The sequence below is a fragment of the Coptis chinensis genome, chromosome 6 (genome assembly GCF_015680905.1).
Source record: "Coptis chinensis isolate HL-2020 chromosome 6, ASM1568090v1, whole genome shotgun sequence".
NCBI lineage: Eukaryota > Viridiplantae > Streptophyta > Magnoliopsida > Ranunculales > Ranunculaceae > Coptis > Coptis chinensis.
In genome coordinates, this window is record NC_141461.1 from 96230308 (window position 1) to 96252154 (window position 21847).

A 21847-nucleotide genomic window follows, 5' to 3' on the forward strand; every position below is an offset into this window, starting at 1 on the left:
TATAAAATTATCTAACAACTCATTTTTTTTTTAATTTCATAACAGCTTTTGACAAAATTAAACATATTCATTTGAGGTGATTTTTTTAGGACTATACTCTATCATCTAATATATCACTACATAAAAAATTTGCCCTTAATTAATCTTTTCACAATGGAGTGTAACTTTAGAGTCACTATGTGAGTTTCATACGACCATTCCCAATAAAAATACTGGAAAACACGAGATCTCAATATTAAAGTTTCCCACATTCAACGTCATGCCCATTCAAGGACAAACGGTGTAGATTCTGCCAACACAATCTCAATGCTCTAATTCGTCCAGCTGTAATTTTACTTAAACCTCATTGGTCCACGTAACCAATTATGACACAAAAACACGCATACCACTTTCGTTTTTTCTCTAGTAGTTTCGAAGCCAACCCTTTAAAAACCTTCGTCACTCTCAACCTTCTCCATTACCCGATACGTGTATAACCCGATACGATACGATACGATAAATTCAAATTTGCGGATATGGATGGAAGTTGGAGGAATCAAAGTTCTTTGATTGTTTTCTCAATTGTGTTATTTGGTGAGTCTGATCTTTTGTTACTTTAGTTAATGTTATTGATTTGCTCAGATCTCAGATTTGGATGTAATGCATTGTAGATCTATTGACTGAACAAAAAAATCATTACTTTTAGTTCAATTGATTTTGTCGTGATTTAAATCGAATGAGATTGTGAATATTGATGTGAAATTATTCAAATCAATTAAGAAAACGGATCTGTCTAATTATACATTGCGATAGAGTCTATTTACTAAATTTTGAAAAAAAAAAATGTATGCAGGATGTTTGTCAGCTTTTGTTATTGCGAAAGATGAAGCACCCAAGTTGGGAACAGTTATTGGTATAGATCTTGGTACAACTTATTCATGTGTGGGAGTTTATAAGAATGGTCATGTTGAAATCATAGCAAATGACCAAGGAAACCGTATTACTCCATCATGGGTTGCGTTTACTGACGGCGAGAGGTTGATTGGTGAGGCTGCAAAGAATCAGGCAGCTGCTAACGCTGAGAGGACTGTCTTTGATGTCAAAAGACTAATCGGAAGAAAGTAAATATCTTCTACTTGTGTTTTTCCGTCATTGTATTTTTTAACAAACTTAGCTATTTAAGTTAGTAATGTAATCATTGGGCAGGTTTGAAGACAAAGAAGTGCAGAGAGACATGAAGCTAGTTCCATTCAAGATTGTGAATAAGGATGGGAAGCCTTATATACAAGTCAAGATTAAGGATGGGGAAACAAAAGTCTTTAGCCCCGAGGAGATTAGTGCCATGATTCTTACTAAGATGAAGGAAACAGCTGAAGCATTCCTTGGGAAGAAAATTAAGGATGCTGTTATCACTGTACCTGGTAAATTATGGTCTACATCTTTGTTTTTGATTTTCTTATAGTTGATTTACGATATGTATGTATTCATATGCTTTGTTGTGTTTTGTCGTGCAGCGTACTTTAATGACGCCCAGAGACAAGCTACAAAGGATGCTGGTGTGATTGCTGGATTAAATGTTGCGAGGATAATCAATGAACCAACCGCGGCAGCAATTGCCTATGGTTTGGACAAGAAGGGTGGAGAGAAGAACATCCTTGTTTTTGACCTTGGAGGTGGTACTTTTGATGTTAGTGTCTTGACAATTGATAATGGAGTTTTTGAGGTCCTTGCAACAAATGGAGATACTCATTTGGGAGGTAAAATCTTACATATCAAGTGCCTTACCTGTTTTTTCTAGTTTGAGAAAAATCTTACCTATTTAGTTTACATAACTTTGACTTGCTGGATAATGCATTGGGATCTGTATCGTGGCATGATGTAGTTAATAGTCTGAGAACGTGCTTCAATTTCATTCTTATTTAGGTGAGGATTTTGATCAAAGAATCATGGAATACTTTATTAAGTTGATCAAGAAGAAGCATGGGAAGGACATCAGCAAGGACAATAGGGCACTTGGGAAGCTTAGAAGAGAAGCTGAACGTGCCAAGAGAGCATTGAGTAACCAGCATCAGGTCCGTGTAGAGATTGAGTCATTATATGATGGCTTGGACTTCTCCGAACCTCTCACCCGCGCCCGATTTGAGGAATTGAACAACGATTTGTTCAGGAAGACTATGGGACCTGTGAAAAAGGCAATGGATGATGCTGGATTGGAGAAAAACCAGATTGATGAGATTGTTCTTGTAGGTGGAAGTACTAGGATTCCTAAAGTTCAAGAACTTCTCAAGGAATTCTTTAATGGTAAAGAGCCAAACAAAGGTGTGAATCCAGATGAGGCTGTCGCTTTTGGCGCTGCTGTACAAGGAGGCATATTGAGTGGAGAAGGTGGTGATGAGACCAAAGGTAAATACTATTCTCATCCCTATTGTATGTTAATGGTAGTTGTGTCATGTGTGAAGTCATCATATTCACAGACAATTCATATTTGAGGTTTGTTGTGGTTGTTAAATTTTTCTCTATGTATTTGGTCCAGATATCCTGTTATTGGATGTTGCACCTCTTACCTTGGGTATTGAAACTGTTGGTGGAGTAATGACAAAGTTAATTCCAAGGAACACCGTTATTCCTACCAAGAAATCTCAGGTTTTCACCACTTACCAGGATCAGCAAACAACGGTCTCTATTCAGGTATAGTTTTCCTTTGTAGCAATCATGTTCATTAATAGTTGGTAACGTCATGCGATCATCCGTACTGAAGCTAGTTATGAATTTTCAGGTTTTTGAAGGTGAAAGGAGTCTAACAAAGGACTGCAGGCTGCTTGGAAAGTTTGACCTTTCTGGCATCCCTCCGGCACCAAGGTTTGCAATTCTGCATAACTATTTAACTGGTTGAATAAATTGTTTCCACTGTAAAAACTCGGTAACTCAATTACAATAAATCTTTTTGTTTCAATCAGGGGAACTCCTCAGATCGAAGTCACCTTTGAGGTTGATGCCAATGGTATCCTGAATGTCAAAGCTGAAGACAAAGGCACTGGCAAGTCAGAGAAGATCACTATCACCAATGACAAGGGCCGTCTGAGCCAGGAAGAAATAGAGCGGATGGTTCGAGAGGCTGAAGAGTTTGCTGACGAAGATAAGAAAGTGAAGGAGAGAATCGATGCCCGTAATAGTTTGGAGACTTATGTATACAACATGAAGAACCAAGTTAGTGATAAGGATAAGCTAGCTGACAAGCTGGAATCTGATGAGAAGGAGAAGATTGAAACTGCTGTCAAAGAAGCTCTCGAGTGGCTGGATGAGAATCAGAATGCGGAGAAAGAGGACTATGACGAGAAGCTTAAAGAGGTGGAGGCCGTGTGCAATCCAATAATCGCTGCTGTCTATCAGAAATCTGGTGGTGCAGCTGGCTCTGGAGCTGAGGGAGATGATGATGATTCTCATGATGAGCTTTAAGAAGCAATGCCAGAAGGAATTCTTCATCAAGTTTTGTAAAGTCTGAGTAAGATAAAGGGGAAGATAAGATTCAGGGGCAGGATTGACTCTCAATCTTTAACCTCTCTTTTTTCTTTTCTAGAACAAGCTAGAGTGTATTATAGGGTGCCTTTGTTTGTAGCAAAAACTATTTGGAAATGTTTACATTGTGTTTTTAAATTGATCTTATTGCAGCCTTGGTCCTTGAAAAATGAAAACTAGTTAGTGAATAGTGATTACTGATTTGCATAAGAAAAGCACTGTTGAGAAACTTTAAGATGGATTGAGAAATTAGCAACATTTGATGGCATTTTGTGCTAGTGAAACGAACCCATCTCTCTTCTCTCTTCTTTACGTAACTTTGTTACAGTTTTTCACTTCCACTACAAATTAAAACTCTCTGGGGCGACGTGACCACGTTTAGATTATAGCTAATGATCAAGGAAGCAGAACTGCTCCTTTTTACGTTGCTTTATCTGATATTGAACGTTTGATTGGTGGTGCTGCTAAGAATCAGGTTGCCGTGACCCTCACTGTTTTTGGTAAGTCACTGTCCCCTTTCTCTTGCACATGTGCGTTGTTTTGCTTTGAGTTTGAGGTATCTATATTGAAAATGGAGTTTGGTCTATCAGTCATGGCTAAAGAAGAGTCTAATCTTTATTCATTTCTAAGTTAAATAAAAAATCGAACATTTAAATGTCAGTAAGCCTTCATTCTCAACTAGTTTCAAAGGGTTGTGACTTGTGGGACAAGCGTAGTTAAATTTATAGTCTCAGCTTCCAAACCTCAAATTGTTTAAGTACTAGCTGCATATATTACACTCCAAATGTAAAATCCAACGTCCGGCCAACAAACTTTTCCTATGTCGTTTTCTTCAGCATGTTTCTCTTATGTACAAAAGTCACAACTCCTTCAACCTTCATTTCTTCTGCAGAAATGTCGATTTTTCATTCAACGTTGTCCTTTTTCCTCTTCTTATTCTTCACCGTGGATGTTACACATGCTTCAACTCTATGTAACGCTACTGAACAACCAACTCCATTACTTTTGTTCCTTGAGAAACTTCAAGAAACTGCTCTAACCACCTTTGGGAATTCAAGTTTCGACCCAAAGGCCTATATTGATGTATCATTAAAACTCGACCTGGCCGAAACCATAGATGCCTTTGATAAGTTGCCTAAGTCGAAGAATGGGTCTGTTTCCATTCATGATTTTGAAGAGTTCAGTAACAAGTTCTTGAATGAAGCTGGGACTGATTTGTTGTACCATGAGCCAGAGGATTTTATGCCAGAACCTGCCGAGTTTTTGCCCAATGTGAAGAATGCAGAAGTTCGAAAATGGGCAGTAGAGGTGCATTGGTTATGGAGGAATTTGTGTAGGAGAGTAGCTGATGGAGTTAGAGAACATCCAGAACTGCACACTCTTTTGCCTTTGCCAAAGCCTATGATCATTCCTGGATCAAGATTCATAGAAGTTTATTATTGGGATTCTTACTGGTCAATCAGGTTAGTTATATACTATGCCTTTTTATTGAAAGACATTGAATATCTGTTTGACGATAATGTTGAGTCCTATCCTTTTCAAAGCATTGCTTGTACAGGATAAGATTTCACAATCAATCAGACATCAATTTTGGAAACTAATACAAGACTCTTGTTTATGTATTCGTTACTGAAAAAATGACGCCTTCACGGACCAACTTTGGAAATGTTACATAGTTATGCCATATAACAAGAACTTGTTAATCAATCAGTTAAAAAAGAAGAAAAAAAGAAAGGATCTGTTAAGCATGTTTAATACATGCTGGTTGAGATTTTAAAGAACATTAAGGAGCAACGCCCTGTTAGAGACATGTGTACTGCAACCCCTAAATATGATAACACTCAGGGGCGGAGGCAAGGGTCCTCAGCTGCACACCCTCAACTTAATTTTGGCAAAAAAAAACGTAATAGTAGTACAAAAAGAATAACTATGCTACTCCTAAAACAACACATAGAATATATACCATCTCTACTATCCCTTTGATTTGTTTCATAATATTATAATTTAAGAGAGAGAGTGAGAGAAAAAAGGGGGGGTGGACTCTCAAAATGGGACACTAAATGTAGTTTCGTTATTGTCTGTTTGTTTGTGTTTGACTTGACATAATACACAACTACAGGGCTTGTGCATATATAGTGAAAATGGGGGAGAGAACAATTTCCTTTTAATTGCCAAAATATTCATATGGATACGGATACTTCATTATATAAGTCTATGCTTTGTAAAACATCAATTATACATGACATGTGTCCATAATGTGGGACATCTTAAGAGATTCAATAAAATCCAACAAGTTTTTCTGTAAGTTTGTACTTGTGACTAGATTCTGATTTGGTTAGACAACAAAACTTTTACGTTTGTCAGGAAATCTAACTTTGTGACTTAAACTTGTCATGCAGGGGTTTGCTTGTGAGCAAAATGTATGAGACTGCCAAGTCAATTGTATATAATCTCATTTCTCTAATAGATGAATATGGTCATGTTCTAAATGGTGCAAGAGCATATTATAGTAATAGGAGGTATGACTACTGATTCACTTCATTTTATGGTCTCATATGTAACGGTCTAATTTTATTGCACATTAAGGTTCTAGAGCAATCTAGTTAGTTATTGGTTCTGTAAACTTTATCTTTGCTTACTTCAGATACAAGACTTAATTTGGTGTGTTTTTTTGGTTGTTGTTAAACTTTCTAGTATATCAGTTCTGATATTGAAGTTTCTTCTTTCTTTTTTGTTCTAGTATCTTGTCCCCCAATCCCCTCAAATCACATGCATGAACTGCTAAGTTATGGTCTGATGTACTCAGCGACGTAGCCTATCAATACTTGAAGTACACCTAGCATTCTTCTTTGTCATCATCTTCTTCTTTGCAAAACTTAAGAAACAGTATCAGGTCATTTTTGGTGAAGAAATAATCTTATTTCCACAAGCATACAGTTTTGATGTTTTATGCAACAAAGGAAGCAACTTAGTGTGATAAACTATACACTCTTTCCATGGACCTAAATTAGTCTCAGCTCGAAACATTCAGGATTATGCACCCTTGTTGAATAACTTGTGCTAAACTTTTGTTGTCATGGACTCGTGGAACTCTCTTGCAGCCAGCCTCCACTACTTAGTGCAATGGTGATGGAGATATACAATAGAACAAATGATTTAGAATTGGTCAATAGGTCACACTCCCTGCATTGGTTAAAGAACACCAGTTTTGGAATTCAGGTACCGTTATAGCATTTTCTTTGCTTCTTGATTGCTTTCACAATTATGGATCATGTTACTTTTGTAAAGGATTACAGATCATAACTTACTTTAATAGGAATACATAAGGTAATCATTCAGGATAATGAAGGGTGCAATCACACTCTTGCTCGGTACTTTGCAAAGTGGAACAAGCCCAGGCCAGAATCTTCAACTACAGTACGTCATGCTTTTAGAAATTTAAAACATTTTAATCCTAAATATTTCCAAGAAAGAAATTTTTAGTTTTTGACAAAAAATTAGTTTGATCTTTCAGGACAAGGAATCTGCTTCAAAGCTCTTGAATGTTGAGAAGCAACAATTTTACCGTGAAGTGGCTTCAACTGCTGAATCCGGATGGGATTTCAGTACAAGATGGATGAGGTCATAGTCCATAACTTGCCATTTTTCTAGCCGAGTAAATGCATATTATTTAGGTTTGGTTCTGACATTTTGAAATATATAAGATTTCCGTGTTCTGTTACAGAAATCATTCTGATGTAACAACACTGTCTACAACATCAATTCTGCCTGTTGATTTGAATGCCTACATACTCAAGGTATCACTGATACAATAGTCAACGTTCTCTAAACTTCTACTCAATTGCTGAACAACTAGAACTTTCTTAAGTTTAACATAATTATTAAGCCTACTTCATTAGTGTATTTCAGATAGAAATTGACATAGCCTCTCTGGCAAGAACTACTGGGCAGAACAGCGTTGCTGAAGAGTTCTCGAATGCTTCTCAAGCAAGGCGCAAAGCAATACAGTCCATCTTTTGGAATGATCAGAAAGGGCAGTGGCTTGATTATTGGTTCACTAATAGTAGCATATGTGAGGTATCTCCTTCATAGTAGTGTTGACTAAACATAAGGTGTGCACTTGGTACTCTATTAGGTCTCAATAAGTTTTAACGAGTTCTTGTTTATCAGGATGTTCATCCGTGGGAAGCTCAAAACCAGAATCAGAATGAGTTTGCCTCAAACTTCATTCCTGTGTGGCTTGAGTTGTTTGAATCAGGTTTGCTGTTTTCGAACTCTTGGCATTTAAGTTTTAAGAAAACCTATATGTTACTGTAATTTTCATATTAGATTCTTACATATGAATCAAAACATATATCATGATTATATTTGTGCGTGATGACGAACCACTTTGGAAAAAATACTTCTTCATGGTAACTCATGAACTGAACTTGTACAGACAACATCACTGTGAAGCGAGTGATGGAAAGTCTTGCAAATTCGGGTCTGCTTTGTGCAGCTGGAATTGCGACTTCTTTATCAAATTCTGGACAGCAATGGTTAGTATCTTTTCCTGTACATTCACAGGTCAATAAAAGTGTACTTTAGTATCATCCATTTTATTTCGTTAGTATCCTGAACTGAGAATTGGGAAATGAATAGGGACTTTCCTAATGGCTGGGCTCCACTGCAACACATGATTGTCGAAGGTCTTGCTAGGTCTGGTTCAAAAGAGGCAAGAGCCATGGCAGAGGATATTGCTGTTAAATGGCTAAAAACAAATTATGCAGCTTATACGAAAACAGGCACGATGCATGAAAAATACGATGTGGAAGCTTGTGGGGCAGTTGGAGGAGGTGGAGAATACATCCCTCAAGTAAGTGCCATGCATAACCCATACACAAATATTCTTTTTTTTTCTGATTCCAAACACACAAACAGTTCGAAAATTGCAACAGAATAACCACTAGTTAGCCATATGGCTGCGTTATAGAATACGTACTTCTCTTAAAATGAAGACTGTTCACAATGATGGTGTAAAACTAAATTACTAATTCTGATGTTTCTTGCCATTCTAATACCAAGTTCTATGTGTTTCTGGCATTCCTTGGCGCAGACGGGTTTTGGCTGGACAAATGGAGTCGTGTTGGCATTTTTAGAGGAGTTTGGATGGCCAGAACACCGAAGCATAGACTGCTAACATGCTGAGTAAAAAGTCGAAGCTCCTCCATCCCCACATAAAGCTTAGAATGAATAGCCACATTCATATTCCAAGCTAGTCTATAGTTTCAGACAACTATTTCATCGCAAATGTGCACCTTGAAACTGTAATTTCAATATGGTTTTTATCTAATTTTTGTTTCAGGCATTCGAGTTGATCATGTAAGTTTTTGAAAAGCAGCAAGCTTAGTTGACATAACTATATAACTAACAACCTATGAGACAAATTTTATCAGTTATATATCACGTCTTTTGTTACATCCCAAATCAACTAATACTGTATATATTACTGCTGGTACCAATACGTACTGTCGTTGTCTTCTCTAGCCATCCCCTTCAAACAAAACAAACTTCTATTAGAACTCCAAACATTTAAAATCAAGCACACTCAATCACCACATTTTGAGAATCACCTAGACTTTCTAGTGTAGTGCTCTGCTATATATGAAATACGGACACTCCTCTAGGGGCAACGTGTCCGACACTGACATTTCCCGACACGTGACCGATACTCAATTTGGAGTGTCGAATTTATTAATTAATTTTTAGAATTTCCAACACTCCATGGGCACACGGGGGACACTTCTACATTTTATTATTATTTTTTAAAAAGTGATTAAAATGATATTATTTCACTCTTGAAATAAGAAAAATGAGGCAAAATGCACGACTGCGTTTGATGATTGCCAAGTCTTTTTTATATATATTTGTTATCAATCTTCTGTAATTGTTATTTCTTTCGTTGGCATTAGCTTATATTATTGGACATGTATGTTGTTGTTGGCATTAGCTTATATTATTGTACATGTATGTTGTTGTTGGCATTAGTTTATATTATTGGACATATATGTTGTTGTTTAATCTTTTAGAGTTGGACATCTTCAAAACTAGTGTTCTTACAAAAAAATTAGTCCTCAATTTATTTTGTAATTTTATTTTTAGGAGTGGAATAACTTTAGAGTCACTAAGGAGTTCATATAACCACACACCATATATATATATATAATAATAATTTTTTTTAACCCGACCATAACGTATCTGTGTCATACTTTTTTGAATTATGTCGTGTCTGCGTGTCATGTCGTATTGTATCCGTGTTGCGTACTAGCGTTCGTGTTTCATAAGTGCTATGATACCAAATTGTTCACACCCTAGGTCTTGAATTGAGTGATTATATATTAGTAGGAAATGTGTATTCATGATGAATATGTAATTACTCAAAATTTAGGGTGTGACATATTTAATGATCGATCTCCAAGATAGATTTTCAAGCAACATGCAAGAACAAATCAATTATTGACCTCTAAACCTTAAGGTAATGATGTGTTGGCAACTTTCATGGTGTTGAATTCAGACATATGTGTGAGATAATTTACCATTTTCCAATAACACGAAAGGAAAATGTCATCCATTTATAGTTTTATACACTTGTGCCAATCAATTGGCAAAAATCATTTAATGAGAAAAGGCTGAATAAATTAAATTTCAGTCAGTACCAGCTGAAATCCAAACATTCAAGTTCTAAACTTCTAAATTACTCGGACATGTTTTGTATGATTTAGTGTTTTTACCTTTGGCATGAACATATGAGTGAGACTCGTTTCAACTCCAAGTTTGTTCACGCTTTCAGGTATACGTCTTTACCTGCTTTTAAACACATGCACTTGGCGCTACCAAGTTACTTCACATTGCCCCAACAAGCTCTTGATCACATGTGTCTTGGCTCTTCTAGGTTTTGAAAACCTTTGCCGCAAAGCAACTTTTTGAACTGCGACAACAAGGAAGAAATTGTTAAAAGAAAATAACAAAAAGGCCAATGCAATTTTAGACAAATTTGGACTTATCAAATGGTTCTTGGCCAACTTACATAAACCAGAACATGTAGTACTGTAACTATCTTTATCAAAAAAAAACACAAAAAAACATGTTGGACTAAAATTGGGAAAATTAAAAATAGATTTCGGTCAACATGGTCCCCTACTGGCTACTGCTCTACATGGCTACATGTGCTGGTCCGTGTTCTTGAAATCGAAATCAGTCATCTATATAAAAAAAAAGGGTGGTGCTCCCCAGCACTACCTCCTAACTTTTGCATCTTAGTTTATGAGGTGGTAAATTCTAGGACTTATGAGTTGTGGGTTGTTTAATAGTGTGGAACAAGAGTGTTACATCATTATTAAAGTCAATAAATGCGGCTGGATTTTTAGTGGACTTCGGTTGGATTTTTTTGTCGGGTTTTAATGGGTTTCAATTGGAGTTTTTTAGTCGAGCTTCGGTTATAGTTTTTTTTAGTACCGGAGGGGCGAAGGCCCGCGTATCTGTGTCGTATCGGGGCGGATGCGCATCGGGGCACCGAAGGCACGTATATCTGTGCCCTACGACACGGCAAATACTAGTATATGAGTCCGGTTCTTTTATAACCGGGTATAGAAATTGATCTCTATACCACACACACATCTCATATCTCGGTGCACACACACACATCTCGGAGCACACACACAGATATCGAAGCACATACACATCTCGAATTCGGATCAACGCCACATAACACGGTTACATAGAGATGATCAGGTTGTAGAGATCTCGAGTCCCTAGTATATAAAAAATTGGAATTAGACATGGTTTTTCGTCCACAATTTTCACAAAACAGGCCCCAGCAAAGTGCCAATTTTCCACGTCACTCCAATTGTCAGAGCCATAAACATCTGACAGAATCTGATATTCCAATGTTCCAGCATCTCACGAACTCTTTTATTTTGTCTTATTCAACACGTATTATGGATGTCATCAGAATCTCTTATACTCAAAATCCAAATCTTTATTTATCCATTTTTTCTTGCAAACATGTCCAGCTTTCATAGTAATCGTATACTTCTCTTCCTTCTTGTTCTGTCTTTCTTCACTATGGACAATGTTACACTTGCTTCAAACATATGCAGCACCATTAAACAACCAACACCATTAATCTCTTTCCTTCAACAAGTCCAAGAAACTGCTCATACCATCTATGGGGACTCAAATTTTGACCCAAAGGTATACATGGATGTGTCATTGAAGTACGATTTAGCCAAAACTAAAGACGCTTTTAATAAGTTACCCGTATCGAGGAATGGGTCGGTTTTGTTACATGGTTTTGAAGAGTTTAGTAATAAGTTCTTGAACAAGGCTGGGAGTGATTTAGTGTACCATGAACCAGAAGATTTTGTGAAGGAGCCTGTTGGGTTTTTGTCTAATGTGGAGAATGAAGAGGTTAGGAAATGGGCATTGGAAGTGCATTTGTTGTGGAAGAATTTGAGTAGGAGAGTTGATGATGGTGTTAAAGAACAGCCAGAGTTACATACTCTTTTGCCTTTGCCAAAGCCTATGATTATTCCTGGATCAAGATTCATTGAGGTTTACTATTGGGATTCTTATTGGGTAATCAGGTCAGTTAGTGTCTCATTTTATTGATTTCTTATTAGATGCTAGACAGATTTTTTTATTAAAGAAATGTCAAGTGCTTTGAGCAGACGATTCGTAGTTTGTTCTATCCAGCATGTGTTGGTGCAATTCATTAATTTAGTGGAATTGCGCCCAAATTTTTAAGGTTCATAATGAATCAACAAATTTAATAATTAGTTCAAAGAAAACTAGGAAGAAAATTTGAGGTAGAACATTCAACATTTTGGTTTCACTTGATTGTTAAAGCTCAATTTGAAAAAAATGCCAGTCAATCTATCTTTTCTTTTGTAGTACTAAAAAATTGATCTAGTCACAGTGACGTGGTTGGATTACTATGTTTATCTCCAAAGTATTTGTTTGCGTGACAGTATCTCCAAAAGTAACTGCCCTCACAATCAGTCAGACATCATGAAAAGTATAACAAGACTTGTTGATATTTGAAAGTTAGGTGGTTAGATTTGATTTCAAAACCTGTGACTTAATACAATGAATCAAGTTTAAAAGTACTCCTCATGTTTATGAGAATAGTAGTGTAGATTTTGTACTAGTATATGTCGACATTCAAACACTAGGACCATAAAAGTTCAGTTGACTTTTAATCATGTGCATTCCTCTGTATTGTGCCGGTGTTCATGGATGTCCCACCGGTATACATGTGCTTGACGTGTTATGTCATCCTTTAGCTAATAGTCTCATATCATTTGAGATGCAAAACTGTTGCATGTTATGTTGATGATATCTCCGTGGGCTGGGATAGAAAGATCAAACTCTAATGTCAGGAAAATTCTAAAGATCACAGCCATGGACTGATGCATGTATTACATTCAGTGGCCACCATCTTTAAAATTTTTAACTTTCATCAAGAATTACCTTGTGTAAGATGAGATAAACTGTATGGATAATTTTTTAGTTCGTTTTTTAAGTAAAAAATCGAAATGCAAAAATGGTCTCCCTTGGCATTATGCTATCCTTTAATCTTGATATCAATGAGTCGACGCATTTGTTGCAAAAAATAGAGAAACAACTTCATAGATCAATGATATTAGTAGATTGGTGAGACTTTATGTGATATTTGCTTTGCAGGGGCTTGCTAGTGAGCAAAATGTTTGAGACTGCCAAGTCAATTGTGTATAACCTTTTTTCACTTATAGATGAATATGGTTATGTGCTAAATGGTGCAAGGGCTTATTACAGTAATAGGAGGTAACACACTGACACTTCTGTTTTAGCATTCTTTTGACTTGCCTCTTATGTTCTGGTCCCTATTTTAATGCTAATAAAAGGTTTAGATCAATATAGTCACTGCATTGCAGATGCATCTCTTTATAATCCACTCTGATGCATTTCCATTTTCTGAGTACAAGTAATGTGAGAATTGTGATATAGTGGACACCCCCCATATGTTTAGTACAATGGTTCTTTGACAGGAATTATTTTTTCATACAACTTGGGATTCCTTTTCGACTCAGAAAGCATTGTTCAGTCTTCTGAGAAGTATTATTTCTGAGATTATTTTATGTATGTGAACTCTAAATTTGGGTTTCATCTTCCTTTCTTGCTCTGCTTTCCTGGCCCCGTTCCCCAAAACACATATAGGAAATCCTATGTATTAGTTCTATGTCAATTAATACTTGAGTGTGTACAAAATTATTCTTCTTTATTTTCTTCTTTATGGAAATTTTGAACGGCAATATCAAGTCAGTTTTGCGAAATATGTATTTGAAATCCACAAGCATATTGTCAAACACCAAAATCATTTTGATACTGAGATCTTATTTACCTTCATCCCAGCTCTGTCAATGATTGATGGTTAAATTAACTAGTATTGTCGTGGAACTTTCCTGCAGCCAGCCTCCATTGCTTAGTGGAATGGTATTGGAGATATACAAGAGAACACATGATTTAGCTTTTGTAAAAAGTTCGCTCCCTGCACTACTCAAAGAACACCAATTTTGGAATTCAGGTTCAGATATAACGTTTTCTTGGGATTTGCTTTCCCGTTTTAATTAAAGAATAATGGTGAGGGACTAAAGAATGTAACTTATTACAATAGGAATCCATAAGGTAATCATTCAGGATGATAAAGGATGCTATCACAGTCTTGGTCGGTATTATGCAATGTGGAACAAGCCCAGGCCAGAAAGTTCAACTATTGTAAGTTAGAACTTTCCAGACCTATAAATTTCTAGTTGCCTGGAAAATTTGCTCTAAAATTTGTCTTACAGGACAAAGAATCTGCATTGAAGCTTTTGAATGTTTCTGAGAAGCAACAATTTTACCGTGAATTGGCTTCAGCTGCTGAATCAGGGTGGGACTTCAGTACAAGATGGATGAGGTCATAGTTTCTGTTTTGTTATTTCATATAGCGTAATGGTTAATAATAAATCAGTGATGACAAATGAAATGGTAAAGATCTAACAATTAGTTGTTGTGTTACAGGAATCAATCTGATCTAACAACTTTGGCTACAACATCCATTCTGCCTGTTGACTTGAATGTATACATACTCAAGGTGTGGCAGAGAAAATAATTAACATGTTATACTTGAAAGCGCAATTGCTTAACAACTAGAAGTTTCATTGTTATATAACGTAACAATACCTACTGTGTTCATTCGTATCAGATGGAACATGACATAGCCTTTCTGGCAAGAAGTATTGGCCAGACCCGCACTGCTGAACACTTCTTGAATGCTTCTCAAGCAAAACGTAAAGCAATGAACTGCATCTTTTGGAATGAAGAGAAAGGGCAGTGGCTTGATTATTGGCTCAACGATAACAACATATGTGAGGTATGACCTACCTATTAACAATGACAAAACACGTTGTGTATGTGATACTCTTTGGTATATCTCAACTTCTCATGATTATCGTTTATTAGGAAGTTCATAAATGGGAAGCTCGAAACCAGAATCAGAATGCTTTTGCCTCAAACTTCATCCCTTTGTGGATTGAGTTGTTTGACTCAGGTTCATTATTCAAACTCTAAGTTTTGATGTTTAAGGAATGTCAGATGTTACTTTAATTATAACTTAATTTTGATAAGTCAAATTTTATATCATTATCATACTTCGAGAAGTATATTTTCTTGTGATAACTCGTGAATTGGATATTTACAGACAATATTACTGTGAAGCGAGTTATGGAAAGTCTTCAAAGATCAGGTCTGCTTTGTGCAGCTGGAATTGCAACTTCTTTATCAAATTCTGGACAGCAATGGTTAGTAACTTTTCCATTATTTTTCAAGTTTTACAAAGACTGAGGAAGTTATTTAGGTTCATGATAACTCATATACTGTCCGTTTTCCTTTGGTTCATATCCCTGACCTGAGAAAATGGAACTGAATAGGGACTTTCCAAATGGTTGGGCTCCACTACAACACATGATTGTTGAAGGTCTTGCCAGGTCTGGTTCAGAAGACGCAAGATCCATGGCAGAGGATATTGCTGTGAAATGGCTTAAAACAAACTATGCAGCTTACAAGAAAACAGGCACAATGCATGAAAAATACGATGTGGAATCGTGTGGAGCAGTTGGAGGGGGTGGTGAATACATCCCTCAAGTAAGTTACATAGTCTATTTGCAAATATTTGAAATTGTGATTAATTATACGCAAAACAAAATAACCGTTAATCCTGTTTCTGTAATAGATAATTTCCCTTGAATCAAGAGCAACCACGCACAATGATGTGTGGGGCGTGATCTCAATTCTTATGTGTTTCTGGTGTACCTATATGCAGACTGGCTTTGGATGGACAAACGGAGTAGTTTTAGCATTTTTGGAAGAGTTTGGGTGGCCGCAAGACCGAAATATAGATTGCTGACACGCTGGGTAATAAAAAGGAAAAGTAACATAAATAAACCGGGATAAATCAAAACTGGGAATTTCAATCAGCAATCAGTTAAGATAAACCCTAGGTCATTGCAAATATTTTGTTTGATTCTGCAATGCAGAGTGAATATCAAGGGTTTGTGACTATAGTCACCCGACTTTTTGGCCAAAAAGGTTGTGTAGAGAAAACAAGGTGAAATTTTCATTTTGAGATAGTGGCTCCGCCAATGTATCATTCCGCCTCTCGAAAGTGTTTTTTTTTTTTTTCGATTTTTTAACCCGGACAAAAGATAAATGTTACATTCGAATCAAAATGCCTTCATTTTTTTTCAAATATTTCACCGTTTTGTTAAATAAGTTTGTGTTCTTGAAAATAAGGGGATGCCTAAAAAAAAAGAATGTATTATTTTGACTTGCATTGCAAATGTTCTTACTGAAACTGTTTGGTTACCTACTTGTTGATTATTCACAGAGGAACCATGTTGCATTTTGCGTTCTTCTTTTCTTTGTTGTTGCCTGCTTAGGTGGTCTCCAGTTTCTAGAATCCATCACTAGTCCCCTTTCTAAAAACCGTTAGCTACAAGGAACAAAATTGCCATAAACTAATGAGGATTAACAAAAACATGACAAATTTCTTTATAATATATCAAATATCACATACATGAAAAAAAAATGACCAATCAAAAAACATAATTTGTAAAAATCAAACAGGGAGCTGGTCGACATGATTGGTTGTAGTAGTAATGGGTTCATCATGAACAACGGAGTTTTTATTACTGAGCATTAAAGGACGATCATTAGCTTCTTCTTCATCTCCTTTAGTGCTAAGATTAATACAAGAACACCGTTCTAGTGACGCAAAAAACGCCGATGCGACACTCGTGCCCACCCAATTTGCGACACGGTCGAGCTTATCGCAAGAAACAAAATTGCAATTCGCCATTTTATAATTTTTAGGGTTGAATTTTGGTGGATGGGTTTTGAGGAAGGGGGTAAAAAGTTTGTTATGGTTGGACCGTTGGAGGTTCTTATTGTTTGGCCGAATATATATAGTTTTTGGGTTGGTCAATTCTAGTCCAATTTTGACTTGACTGTGACCTTAGTACTATAATTGCCATTACGTGCGATCTTGCCAATTTGTACTCGTCAAAATTAGGCTGTGAATGGGTTTCGATAATCTGATAACCGATTCGAACTAAACCGATAAAAAATGGTTTGGGTTGGAGTAATTCGATTTATTTTTACCGATTCGAAACCGAACTGAACCGATAAGATATTGGTTTGATTTCGGTTTGCCCTCCACCGAACCGATATGAACCCGAACCGATAAAATGACATTTTAGTAATATTTATGATAATTAATTGATTTAATTTAAAATTTAATTGATTTTATAGTTTTCGGTTCGGGTTTGGTTTGAAATATTTTTATCGGTTCAGTTCGGTTTTAGATTTTCAATTTTCTTATCGGTTCGGTTTGGTTTCGATTCCTAATTTTCTTATCGGTTCGGATTCGAATTTTCTAGAACCTGACCAAACCAATCCATTGACCGCCCTAGTCAAAACCATGGCTTTGGTGTTTGATGAGAATCATCAATTTGCTGCATAAATGTGCAGGGTAATTACCCTTCTCAATACTCATCCCTTTTAAAAATAAAGTTTATCTTAAGATATGCCGATTAGATTACCTCAATTGTGAAATGCATGAATATTTTGTTTGAAGTGTGAAAGCCTTTCAAGTCACACTTTACTTTCATTGGTCGCTAGTAATGAAAACTTAATGAACGATTCGAAGAGCTTCGTCCCATAATCACATTATTCCAACTTTTCATTGACTTACAATAATATTTGAAGATAACTATTCTGAAATATGAAATGTATACAGTGTACAGGCAACTCGAGCTTGCATTCTTAACTTCATTATTTCATCAAACTCTCAGTTGTTTTTGGATGTTTTGATGCGATGCAAATATTTGTCGTACTCTGGAGCTCTCACTAGAATACTCCTAAATGTCACCAGAAATATTTAGATGTCTTGATCTCTCCTTTTATACCGGTTCCCCCTTAAACAAGTTCCTTAATAATTGTGAAATCTGCCAATAGGGAGTTGAACATGCATATCCTATGGGAGAAAAAATTCGCTCATAAGTGCTTAATAGCGAAAAGTCTCCTAAGCACCAATCCGCCACACATCCACTATATTTTAACTATTGATTAACTCTAGTTAAATTAAATCTAACCAAATATTTATTTTACTCTCTCTCCAAATCATCCTATTTTTTCTTTTCACAAATAAATCTCTTTCTTTCTTTCAAGAGAGAATAAAATAATTGTTTTGTTATATTTTAATTAACCACAGTTAATCATTATTATTATTATTATTATTATTTTTACTTTCTCTTCAAATCATTTCTCTCTTTTTTTTCTCTACAAATCTTTCATTTTTTTAGTTTTCAATAAAAAAAATCTATAGTGAATTTTTTTTTTTTTTTTAATTTGTCAAAAACCAAAAAAGAAAAGAAAAGAAAATACCTTGTATAGTAAAATAAAAACCATTCTAATATTTATGGGGAAAAAACGCTTAAATTTTATCATAATTATTTAAAAAAAAAAAAAAAAAAAAAAAAAAAAAAAACCTTGTATCAAGTGATCTGTTGGATCTTTATTATTATTTTTTAGGAAAATGGCTTATAGGTTTATGATTTATATTGCGTACATCGACGCAGCATCATAAAGTAACTAGAAGAAGCAGCTCCCAACCATTGGATGGAAGCCATGGTTGGGATTTTTGGTGAGGTTTAAAATCATTTAAGGCATCTCGATCTTTTGAGACGAAGCCTTAGCTAAACATTTTCAGTTAGTCTTTTAAGCATCTCTACCTATACCTATCTTGACCATACTCAGTTTTTCATGGATATCAAATCTTCCTTTGTAGAATGTTGTGTCAATTTCCATACGACATACGAGTACCATGACCTTGTGCATGGTGAGAGTTTCCATACTCTCCAGATACCCTGCTCCAAATTCCAAGGTTTATACTTCCAGTTAGTGGCGGAGTCAGGAATTTGTTCCAAGGTGAGCCGGTGTGAGCACTACAAGTTTGCGACACAAATTAAATAGTTTGTTTACACGTCGATTTGCTTTTTTTTTTAATGAATTTTAGACAATTATTTTTTACATAAATCAAACAATTGTTAATTTATCTAAAGATTAACATACTTGTTATTTTTGTGAAATCGGACATAGTACATTGATATGCTTGTTAAAAAAAATTGTATGTTGATACAAGTGGTTAAGAGGATCTAAGTACGTTGTATGTTTATGTAATTAAGCCTTTATCCAATCATCAATTTACATTAATTTACATAATAATGGAGATTTCCAAATTTGAAAGTATAGGATCACCACCACTAGTCAACTAGGTTAATTAGTTTATTGGGCTAAATAATATAATTAATTGGATAGGATAGTTCATTATAAGTATTTGTTACTCTAGTCTTATTAATTTATATATAATAATTTTTGAAGAAGTTGTCTATCTTTAAATCTTTATTTCTCTTTTTTCTTGTTAACATGTGAAATGTCACCTGTTCTAATGTCCATTTCCATATGCTTCTTAACAATTGGAAGAGCATGAGTGATAGGATAAGGCTTACCAGGGTGGTTTTCTTTTTTGCACATGCAAACGTTTTTGTTTGTTTGTTGTTTTTGTAAATGCAAACTTTAGTTTTTGTAAATGTTCACGTAGAGAAATTTTAGTGGGTTTTATTCTATGTGAGTGTGGACCCAAAAAGCAAGTTTTTATGTTCCCATAGATAAAACATATTGAAATCAATTGGGTGGAAATTACCATATCCCCTATACACAAAAAATACCCAATATCAGCAAAAATTTATATTAGGTGAGGTTTTATTTCAAAAAAAAAACTTGGACAAAAGAGACAATAGTGGGTTATTGGTCAAATTTTTTTTACCAAGAATGCAACAAGTACTAGTAGTATTTTTTTTTGGTTGGAATCCAGGGTGAGCCATGACGTACTTTGCAATTGGGTTATTGGTCCAGCTCTGCCACTGCTTCCAGTATTAAATGGCTTCATATCGTGTGCGTAGTGAAAGTCTACAATGAAAATTTTGAAAATTTCTTTTCGGCAAAACCAAAAAGAAATAAAAATACCTTCTATAATAAAATAAAAATTACACTAACATTTATGGGGAAAAACTCTTAAATTTTATCATAACTATTTTTAAAAAAATGTAATTACAAATGATAATTTTATTTCAAACCAAAATACCAATAATAATAGCCAATTAAAAATAAAATTGAGAAATTTGCATTGTAATTGAATGAAGGAGAACCCCTTGAAAAATCTAGAACATAAAATTAAAAATTTATTTGTAAATCTTTTTAATTTTTAATTTTTTATTGAAAATTAATATTTTATTTTATTCTCTATTCAAATCATTCATTTTTTTTCTCTACAAATCTTTCATTTCTTTAGTTTTCAACAAAAAAAAAATCTACCATGAAAATTTTGAAAAATTCTTGTCGGTAAAACAAAAAAAAAAAAAAACTTGTATAATAAAATAAAAACTACCCTAACATTTATGGGGAAAAACGCTTAAATTTTATCATAATTATTTAAAAATAATAATAATTACAAATTACAACTTTATTTCAAACCAAAATTCCGATGATAATAGCCAATAAAAAATAAAATCGAGAAATTCGCGTTGTAATTGAATAAAACTAAAAATTAATTTGTAATTTTTTTAAAAAAAATTTAATTGAAAAATGATATTTTATTTTATTTTTATGGAAACACAAAGAAAGGAAGAGACTTAGGAAAGAAAAAATGGGATGATTTGAAGAAAGTAAAATAAATATTTGGTTAGATTTAATTTAACTAGAATTAATCAATAGTAAAAAGATGGTGGATATGTGGTGACTAAAAATTAATTTGTAATTTTTTTAAAAAAAATTTAATTGAAAAATGATATTTTATTTTATTTTTATGGAAACATAAAGAAAGGAAGAGACTTAGGAAAGAAAAAATGGGATGATTTGAAGAAAGTAAAATAAATATTTGATTAGATTTAATTTAACTAGAATTAATCAATAGTAAAAAGATAGTGGATATGTGGTGATTGGTGCTTAGACCTTAGTTGAATTTTCGGTCCTAAGCGATTAGGAGCTAATATTTTCTCACCCTATGCCCCCCAACCAAAAAAAAAATAGCCAAATAGGTCTCCCTATGTGCTAAGTGGCCTTATCCAATTTGAGATTCTTGTTTAGCTTCTATAATCTCGATCGACACTAGAGTTTACTCCAAATTATGGTCAAGCATCATTGGCTGAGAAAAAATTAAGATTATAACTTATTTCGTTTTTAGGATAAATGTTCGAAGTAGAAGAACAGCGGAGATTTCCTAAAACCTAAAAGTTTGTGGTTGATGTTTGGTCAAATTTGTGTAACCGAGTGGGTTTATTTTCAAGTGTGCTTATAGCCTAGTTCGTGCGTAGCCAGAATATATACACTCCTTGGGAGGTATGCAACTCTTTTCAGTTTACTGCGCGCTACTGGTAGCTAGGGGACTGCCTGGCTGCCTTAACCAGTTAACCCCATCAATTTGTTAAAAAAACAGGGAAGGCTACATACAGTGCTGCACTCAGGGAGGAGAAAGAACATTTGTTATACAGTTTTCCATCTCGAAATCCAAATTGCCATAGCGTTCAATCATATTGGAAAAAAGAGAGCAGAGAGTTAAAGTTAAAGCAAAGCCAATCAATGAACTAAAAAGTTTAAAATATGCCAAATGCCAATGAACGAGAAAGTAGAAAATATGCCATTGAACAAATAGTTTGCTCTCATTACACTTATACCATGG

The 21847-nt window shown here is 34.9% G+C and overlaps 3 protein-coding genes across 5 annotated transcripts; all 3 read left to right on the forward strand.

The window, feature by feature from the left end:
* Positions 1 to 282: 282 nt before the first annotated feature.
* On the forward strand, positions 283 to 3665 carry LOC147495768 (luminal-binding protein 5). Its single transcript, XM_086564414.1, has 8 exons — positions 283 to 573; positions 833 to 1100; positions 1186 to 1400; positions 1494 to 1736; positions 1903 to 2382; positions 2513 to 2667; positions 2756 to 2838; positions 2937 to 3665. Exons 1-8 carry the CDS (start codon positions 516 to 518, stop codon positions 3433 to 3435), a joined length of 2001 nt encoding a protein of 666 aa, XP_086420540.1. The 5' UTR covers positions 283 to 515; the 3' UTR covers positions 3436 to 3665.
* A 191-nt stretch (positions 3666 to 3856) lies between these two features.
* LOC147495769 (putative trehalase) lies at positions 3857 to 8961 on the forward strand. The gene is given in 13 exon segments (XM_086564418.1): positions 3857 to 3995; positions 4388 to 4958; positions 5895 to 6014; positions 6597 to 6672; positions 6675 to 6714; positions 6812 to 6912; positions 7010 to 7116; positions 7220 to 7292; positions 7405 to 7572; positions 7666 to 7753; positions 7934 to 8033; positions 8137 to 8350; positions 8591 to 8961. Coding segments are annotated over 12 exon segments (1740 nt in total). The 5' UTR covers positions 3857 to 3995; positions 4388 to 4389; the 3' UTR covers positions 8675 to 8961.
* A 1996-nt stretch (positions 8962 to 10957) lies between these two features.
* Positions 10958 to 16456, forward strand: LOC147495770 (putative trehalase). 3 transcript variants are annotated; one of them, XM_086564415.1, is made up of 12 exons: positions 10958 to 12119; positions 13219 to 13338; positions 13983 to 14098; positions 14189 to 14289; positions 14361 to 14470; positions 14575 to 14647; positions 14759 to 14926; positions 15016 to 15103; positions 15254 to 15353; positions 15483 to 15696; positions 15875 to 16145; positions 16364 to 16456. In XM_086564415.1, exons 1-11 carry the CDS (start codon positions 11476 to 11478, stop codon positions 15956 to 15958), a joined length of 1818 nt encoding a protein of 605 aa, XP_086420541.1. In that variant the 5' UTR covers positions 10958 to 11475; the 3' UTR covers positions 15959 to 16145; positions 16364 to 16456. The 3 variants fall into 3 exon arrangements, with proteins under 3 accessions (XP_086420541.1, XP_086420543.1, XP_086420542.1); XM_086564417.1 differs by lacking the exon at positions 16364 to 16456 and adding an exon at positions 16257 to 16339 and having other exon boundaries at positions 15875 to 16106; XM_086564416.1 differs by lacking the exon at positions 16364 to 16456 and adding an exon at positions 16257 to 16339 and having other exon boundaries at positions 15875 to 16089.
* The last annotated feature ends 5391 nt before the right edge of the window (positions 16457 to 21847 follow it).